Source organism: Fukomys damarensis, unplaced genomic scaffold (genome assembly GCF_012274545.1).
Source record: "Fukomys damarensis isolate Sample0158 unplaced genomic scaffold, DMR_v1.0_HiC HiC_scaffold_8, whole genome shotgun sequence".
NCBI lineage: Eukaryota > Metazoa > Chordata > Mammalia > Rodentia > Bathyergidae > Fukomys > Fukomys damarensis.
The window spans coordinates 2,268,150-2,276,282 of record NW_022900920.1 but is presented as its reverse complement, the minus strand read 5'-3'; the positions used below and the strand labels follow the sequence as shown (position 1 = coordinate 2,276,282).

At 49.9% G+C, this 8,133-nt stretch overlaps 1 protein-coding gene across 1 annotated transcript in view; it reads right to left on the bottom strand.

Moving 5' to 3' along the window:
- The window catches only part of Ankrd2 (ankyrin repeat domain 2), a 10,261-nt gene extending 2,480 nt beyond the window's left edge, over window positions 1-7,781 (bottom strand). The window contains exons 1-6 of the mRNA XM_010620413.3: window positions 7,624-7,781; window positions 3,490-3,591; window positions 2,844-3,002; window positions 2,651-2,758; window positions 992-1,090; window positions 545-643 (exon numbers count right to left, since the gene is read on the bottom strand). Of these exons, the coding sequence (XP_010618715.2) occupies window positions 545-643; window positions 992-1,090; window positions 2,651-2,758; window positions 2,844-3,002; window positions 3,490-3,591; window positions 7,624-7,710 (654 nt within the window). The 5' untranslated portion in view covers window positions 7,711-7,781. The remainder of the gene's footprint in view (window positions 1-544; window positions 644-991; window positions 1,091-2,650; window positions 2,759-2,843; window positions 3,003-3,489; window positions 3,592-7,623) is intronic.
- Window positions 7,782-8,133: the final 352 nt, after the last annotated feature.

Genomic DNA, 8,133 nt, shown 5'->3' with positions numbered 1-8,133 from the left:
AAAAAAAAAAAAAAAAAAAGGAACAGAATGATGGTGGATTAATAAATGAACACATGAATAAGTGGACAGATAACTGGGTGAATGGATAAATAGATGATGAAGGTTTGCATGGATGAACACATTTTGCATCAGAAGTAGGACCCAAACCCCCAAGAGAGTGGGTCTTTTGTCCTCCTCTCCTCTCTCCTCTGTTCTTTTTTTTTTTCCCCCTTTGGTTTTTTGAGACAGGGTCTCACTATGTAAGTTGAGACTGACCTGGAACTCACTATGTAGCCTAGGCTGGTCTCGAACTCATTGATCTTCCTGCCTCAGCCTCCCGAGTGCTGGGATTACAGGTGTGCACCACCACACCTGGCTTCTCCTCTGTTCTTTTTGCTCCCACTTCCAGATGTGGTCCCTTCAGGGCTTAAGGCTGCTCTGCAACCACTACAGAAACTCCAGCAGCTCACTATCATCCTACCACCTGAGCTCACCTCCCCTTTGCCCTCTGCCCTCCTCCCTGAACTAACCCCAATACCTACCGCATCTGAGCACTGCTGCCTACCTTATCCCTCACATTGGAGTCTGCTCCTCGGCTTTGTAGGAGTTTTAACACCTCTAGGTGGCCGCCACGACAGGCCCAATGCATGGCTGTGCAGTCCAGCTAGAAGGGAAACACAGGTCCTAACTTAGAGTTGTAGGGAAGCAAGTGCCCTGGGGAAAAGGACCCCGGCCGAGAGGACAGAGAGACAGGCAGGGACAAGGTACTGGGAAGGGACAGAACTCCTGGGCGTGGGGAGTAGAATAGAACATGCAGGGACTCACTAGTAGTCTATGCCAGAGTGACAGAGGAGGCTCAGGAAGGAGATAGAGTTTGCCCCATGTCACACAACCCATGGAAAGTGGGACCTGGCCCTGAGTACTGTACTGAGTCCCAGACTGACAGGGAGAGGGAGTAATGGAACTGAGCCCACCTCCTTCCGCCCCACTCAATACTTGCCCTCTTGCTCACCCGATCCTGGAAGTCCACAGTAGCCGCACACCCCAGAAGCTTCTCCAGGATCTCCACGTGGCCCTCCAAGGAGGCTCGGTGCAGTGCTGTCCGCCGGAACTGTCCCCAGAGAGGCCGTTAGGGCCTGGCCTCTGGCCCTAGGTCTGAGCCTTTCTCCCACCCAAGTTGAAGCCCAGGCTTTGCTGCAACTCGATTCTGACCGCTGTGCTGGGTTTCCACATCTTCCATGATCTGAGCATGTCTGTTTGTCTTTAGTTTTATGAGTGCTTGATTAATAGCTGCTATTCTTCAAGAAGCAACTCTTGTGCCACTATTTCCTTGAAAACTCTAGGCCAGAGTCTTCTGGGGACCCAGATGACCCTTGACTATGACAGAGTGTTTGAGGGCAGAGTGAGCCTTGTTGGACACTATTTCCCCTGAGTGCTGAGCACAGAGCACGATGAGGGGGGTCTCACTGATTCCTGATTCAAGGAAGGAGTGAACTTCCCTTCTCAATGCAGCACTTTTTGCTTTGAAGTCTTGAAACTGAAATACTTGGGCAGGGCTATACCGTATGTCTTCCACTTGCTAATAATCTGGTTGTGGCTAATCTCTCATAATTCTCAACCTTTTTATTTTTCTTCCTTTAACTTCCAGCACTGAATAGTAGAAGGCGATTGGACAGACACAAAAGATTAAGACCCTGGAGGCTAAAAAATAGAAAGGACAATGCTCTAAGTCTACAATAATGCAGACTGAGTGGATGGCCATTACTGTGTTTGATTCTAAGATGTGAAAGCAAGAGAACACAGCGGCGGTTGGGGAAAACAAAAAGTATGATGGGTGATGAAACATTTCAAAAATAGTTTAAAAATAGATTGTAAAAAAAAAAAAGATGATGATGGTTGTACAGCATTGTAAGTGTAATTACTGACACCGAATTATATGCCTACAATGCTCAAAATGACATATTTCATGTGATAGTTTACCACAACAGATTAATAAAAATGGGTGGGGGTTGTGGCTCAGTGGTTCAGTGGTTGCCTAACAAGCTTGAAGCCTTGGGTTCAATCACCAACACACACAAAAGGGATTTCAAGGCATCATAAGATTATATCATGAGAAAAAATAATGTATCCTAGTGTTTGCTTTACAGGTTTTGCACTCATTCAACAAATATTTATTGAGTCGTTACTATTCCATTAATCATAACACATTGTGAGAAATATGGGTCACAGAGCAGGCCGGGGAGTAGCTCAGTGGTGCCTGCCCGGCAAGTGAAAAGTCCAGAGTTCAATCCCGGATACCAACAAACAAACAAACAAACCACAGTAGAGGAAACTGAATGACCCGCCCAGCCAAAGGTCCCATAGTTAGGGAGTGGTGGACTTGAAATTCAAGTCCAAATAGGCTGGTCCTGACATCTTTTTTATTCATTCCTCCATCTTCCTAAAGAAATAAGTGACATTCCTTACTCTTGAGGTGATATGAGCTGGGGAAAGGTCTAAGGATTTAGGTAAATTCCTGGATGAGGAAGGCAGTATCCCATTTTGAGGACCCCCCCGCAAGGCCTCAAGAAATACCCACGGCTGTTCTCAGGCCCACAAATGGGCTAAACCAGGACGGAGGGCAGCTCTGAGAGGGAGGTCGGTTCAGGGCTGGGGTGGGGGAGAACATCACCTCATCACAGGTGTCGGCTGACCCCCCATCTGCCAGGAATTTCTCAATGACCTTCATTTTCCCTTCCACTGCTGCTTTCAGGAACATCTCCTTATCCACCGGGCCACTCTGCAGGGTGCAAGACCAGTCAAGTATATCCAGGACAACCCCCACCTCCCGTGCTCACGCAGGTCTCCCTCCCCAGGACCCTTACGATCTCTTCGAGCTCTGGAGGTGGCTCCTGGGCAGTGGCCAGAGCTTCTCGCTTCTTCTGCTTGCGTTTCTTCCGCAGCTCGATGAGGTTCTGGATCCCGCCCACATCGATGATCTCCCGCCTCAGATCCAGGGATGTCTTGCGCACACGCTCTTGGCCCTGAGTGAGAGTGGCCCATCAAACCCTATACAGAGAACAGAGCTGGGGGAGCTTGAAGGCCACCTCAGCTAAGCAGGAGACCAGGATGGAGTAAGGAGGCCTTCTCAAAAGAGAAAGAACCAGCCAGCCGGGCGTGGTGGCGCATGCCTGTAACCAGCACTTGGGAGGCTGAGGCAGGAGGATCGCTATGAGTTCGAGACCAGCCTGAGCTACATATTGAGTTCCAGATCAGTCTCAACTACACAGTGAGACCCTGTCTCAAAAAGCAAAATAAAACAAAACAAAACAAAAAAATAGAGAAAGAACCAAGGTCCAAGTTCCTTTTAGGACAAAATGGTACAGAGGGGGAGTGTGGATTCTGACGCGGCAGGTTGGTGGCCTGGATTCTGCACTGCTCACAAGGGTCCAGGGGTGCTGAGCTGCTGGCCCAGGGAATCTCAGAAGATGCGAGGATTTGAGAAGGTGGCCTGGGTGAGCCTGCACTTACCTTAACCTTTTGTAAAGCCTGGCTCTGGGCCCCAGTGCGCTTTTCTTCCTCCAGCACCAGCGTGTCCATAGGCAGCTTCCTGTGAGAGGTTCCTCGCAGCTTCTGGTGAACCAAGGAGAACACCCTCTCAGGACCATGGGGACTCATAGCCTCTCCCCAACCTTCCCAAAGACACCCCATGAGGATTCCTCCTGGGAGGTCAGAACCTGGGCAAGAGCACCCCGAAAGGGATAAATTTCAGTTTTCCCCTTCAGCCTCAGTTCCAACCCCAGCTCGATCTTGTGCTTTCTGAGTTTTTTTCAGCCCAACAAGACTGGAGTAAATTTTTTATAAAATTAAGAATACAGGGCCGGGCCAGGGATTTAGCTCAGTGGTTCCACCGCCTGCCTTGCAAGCGCAAGGACCCGAGTTCAATCCCTGGTACCAAAACATAAATAAATAAAAGGAATACAGTGGACACAAAGATCTATGGATGTTCGCTGGGCATGGTGGTGTACACCTGTAATCCCAGCACTTGGGAGGCTGAGGCAGGAGGATCCCTGTAAATTCAAGACCAGCCTGGGCTACATAGTGAGTTCCAGGTCAGTCTAAACTACATAGTGAGACCCTGTCTCAAAAAGTAAAATAAAAAAATAAAAAAGATCTATGGGTGCTAAAGGTCCTTGCATACAATGGTATAGTATTTGTATATAACATATACATATCCTGTCATATACTTTACATCATCTGCATATTACTTACAACACCTAATACAATGCAAATACTATGCTAGACTTTATTGTTTAAGGAATGACAAGAAGAAATGGATATGTTTAGTACAATAGCATTTTTTCTGAATATTTTCCATCTGCAGTTGTTGAATCTACCAAATCAGAACCTAAGAACCTAGAGGTCTAACTATTCACTCTTAAATGACACGATGATTATTTTTTAAGTTTTAGCTTTTTTTTGGGGGGGGGGCCCGGGATCAAACTCAGGTCCTTGTGTTTGTGAGGCAGGTGGCAGAACCACTGAGATAAATCCCTGGCCCAAGTTTTAGCTTTTTAGTGTTACAAATTCACTTTGATGAAGTCATTGTGATCAGAGGTGATATTTTTGTTTTGTTTATTTTTTGGTTTTTGTTTGAGATAGGATCTCACTATGTAGTTGAGACTGACCTGGAACTCACTATGTAGCCCAGGCTGGTCTAGAACTCACAGCCATCCTCCTGCCTCAGCCTCCTGAGGGCTGGGGTTACAGGCATGTGCCACCACGCCCGACTGTTTTGTTTATAGTGCTGGGAATTGAACCCAGGGCCTCAAACATGCTAGGCAAATACCCTACCACTGAGCCACCCACCCCCATCCCCACCAAAAAAAAGACACTATTTTTTCTCCAAAATTTTCTGATCTGTAAAACCTAACGCTTGGAAACTATTTCCTATGGGGAAACTAAAGGATGGAAGCAGCCCTGTTCAGCTTTCAGGCTGAGATGGATCCTAAGTGTCCACCTTCTTTTCTCTGTAACAAAACGGTGAAACTCCCTAGGTCCCTCATGATCTGCAGCTCTTGTTCCCAGGCTACTTCACTTTTTGGGAAGTGCTGACAGCCCATCCTGGAGCTTCCCCTCTATCCTGTGTAGATGTAAACCCAGAAGCATCTGCCTAGACTGGAAGGGGCTGAGCCAGAGAGGACTGGCTGCTCACACTGTCAGCTGCCCCTCTCCTTTCTCAGTGAGCCCAGGCCTAAGCTTCGCCCAGGGTGGATTTGAGGGCTGGTCTCCCAGATCTTTATTTTGAACATCCTGTTGACCACTGCCCTCTCTCATTTTTTGTCAGGCTTGCGTAGTTTGGGGTTTCCCTAGTTCTGGCTTCACCTGACACATTGCATCTCCTTTCAGGAACAGGATGACCTGAGGCTGCAGCTACTTCTACGTGTGGGGCTCTGGCTGGGCTCCTCGTGCAGCATCGGAAGGACAGGCTTATGGCTCTGTCGTCTTGGTGACCCTAAGCTGCGGCAGGGCCTGGCATATCGTAGGTCCTCGGCAGACATTTGGTGACTGAGTGAATGGATAATGGGCAGGGTTTGGCATCTCTGCCCACCCCAAGCTCTCTGTGATGTCCTGACCCAAAAGCTCCCCGTAACAGAGCTCCTGCCCCTGAGCTGGCCCTAGCCCCTTTTACTCTCCTACCACAGAGTAGGCTAACTAGGGGTTCTGTCTGCAACCCTGCGAGGCTGGGGCCCCGCGTAAACAACTGGTGCCACTGAACACTGCTTAGACTCTTCAGGCCCACTTCTGATTGGACTGCGGGCTGATACACAGTAGGTGCTCAATAAATGTTTGTTGAATTGGATGTCAGCTCATGAAACAAAACTCCCTGAACTTATAGATTGTTTACAGATTGAAAAAAATCCTGTAAAATGCTCAGCACAGTGCCGGACATGTAGTAGGCACTTGGAAGGGAGGTTGGCTTTATAGGTACTGGTGTCTGATGGCCCTGTAGCTATATTTATTGGATGAATGAATGGAAGAAAACTGCTGTGTTCCCGTGCTGAAGGTTTCCGTGTCTAGTGGCAGCACTCCCGGAATGACACAGCAGCATGCTTCCCTGCCTGGCATCAGCTGGCCCTGTGCACACCGCCTTGAGGAGTGAGAAGTAGGATTCCTGGAGATCCAGGGATGCCCTGGCCAGGACTCAGCAGCCTCAGTCCAAGCTCTTTTCTACAAATCCAAGCTTTTCTCTCTCTCTCTTTTTTTTGTTTTTTGAGACAGGGTCTCACTAGGTCGTTGAGACTGACCTGGAACTCACTATGTAGCCCAGGCTGGTCTTGAACTCACAGCGATCCTCCTGCCTCAGCCTCCCGAGTGCTGGGATTACAGGCCTGCGCCACCACGCTCAGCTTTGAAAGCTTTTCTCTTCTTAAGAGCGCTGATCCTTCCCTCTTCCTCATCCCCTCACTTGTGCACGGTTCCTTTTTTGAAATGGGATCCTCCTCTAAACATATTGATTTCCTCCTTTCCCATCCCTGTTAGCATTAGCCTTTCCCCCTCCAAAAAGCACTTCGCTGGTCCATCACAACTGTCTTCCTAAGACCGGTCAGACGGCACCACTCTTCCTCACTCAGTGACATTGGTAGTAGCTCCCCACTCCTCACAGAGTAAGAATCTTTTGCATGGTTCCTTCTGATTTGTCCTCTGCCTCCCTTCCTGGCCGTATCCCCTACCACCAGACTTCCTCATTGTAGCTGTAGTTTCATTCATTAAAATTTTCAGCTCCTGTCATTTCCTTAGGCTGGAATATTCTTCCCCCTTCATCATCCCACTTTTCACTCCCAAAGGCCCAGTTCAAATACCATCCTGTCTACCGAGTGCACCTTAAAGGCCACACTCAGAATAATTCACCCTTCCTTTAAGGGCTTTCACTACTGACTCACATCTGTTTAATTATTTCTTCCCTCTGCCTTGTTTTTTAGTTGAGTATAAAAACTGAGAAGTGTTGGCTAAATGAATGCTGGGCTGGTGAAAAGAAGGCAGGGTCTGGGCCTTCGTGGTCTTCCCACTCCCACCAGCACCAGGCTCAAGGCAGAACAGACACTAGTTTAAGTGTTAAACAAAATCGAGAGTAGGACAAGCCAGCACTCCCGCCCCGTTCCCTTATCCTGGAGAAAATGCATCAGTACTGCCGCGGTCCCCTCAGGAGCTGCCACAGTGCTGGGGAGACCCAGGCTTCCTTTCCCAGCACCCCTTCCCTGCTCAGCACCAGCCTTTATTTCCTGCAGTGACCAAAGCCCAGAGTTGCTCCTGCCCAGCCTTCCACCAACAGCTGAGGGACAGAAGGGTCTCGGGCTGTATATGTGGGCATTGCTTGGTGGTGAGCAGCTGTCTGCCCTCCACGGCTTGACCTGGCTCCTGAAGCCCCCAGTGAGGGCTGGGCTCAAGACTGGTTCAGCTTCCTGCTACCACTGATTCTGTTTTGGAGGCTGAAGCCTCAGTCTCCTACTGTCAGCAACCTCCTCCGCCAGGAGCATCCTAGGATGGGAATGGGCCAGGCAGGACCCTCAGAGACCGTAAGTGTGACAGCCAGGCTCTCCCTTCCCACAACAGCAGACAGGATCTCCTCAGACCCTCCCTGGGCCCCCACCCGCCTGCTCCCACCTCATTCTCCTCCTCCTCTGCCAGACGCTGCTCAATGAGTGCTGTGGCTCTCTGCACCGCCTCAGAACCCTCCACAGTGCCGTCCATGGTGACGTCTGCAGGCACAGGGCACTGGGGGCTTTATAAGCCTGAGCACCCACACCCACTTGCTGGGCGCCTTTACCATGAGCTCACTGGCCCAATTCTCCACCTGCCTCCCCAACCTGTCACCTTCACCTCAGGCAGCCCCAGGGAGCAGGGGAAGGCCAGGCAGCAGGCAAGCTGCCCTTCCCCCAACCCCTGCCCTACTGCAGCCAGAGGGCACAGTGGGCAGGGAAATGGGAAGGAGGCTATCTAGCCTGTTCTGAGCAGTTAGGACTGGTGGAGCCTTTCCCGGGGCAGCCGGGCCACGCAAAGGATCCGCCAGCTGGCAGTGCCACCTGCTGGATACCCGGAAATTTTTCCCAGCTAGTGCCAATGAGGGAATCTGAAAACCAATCATGGGACCTAGACAAATCTGTGCCCCACACT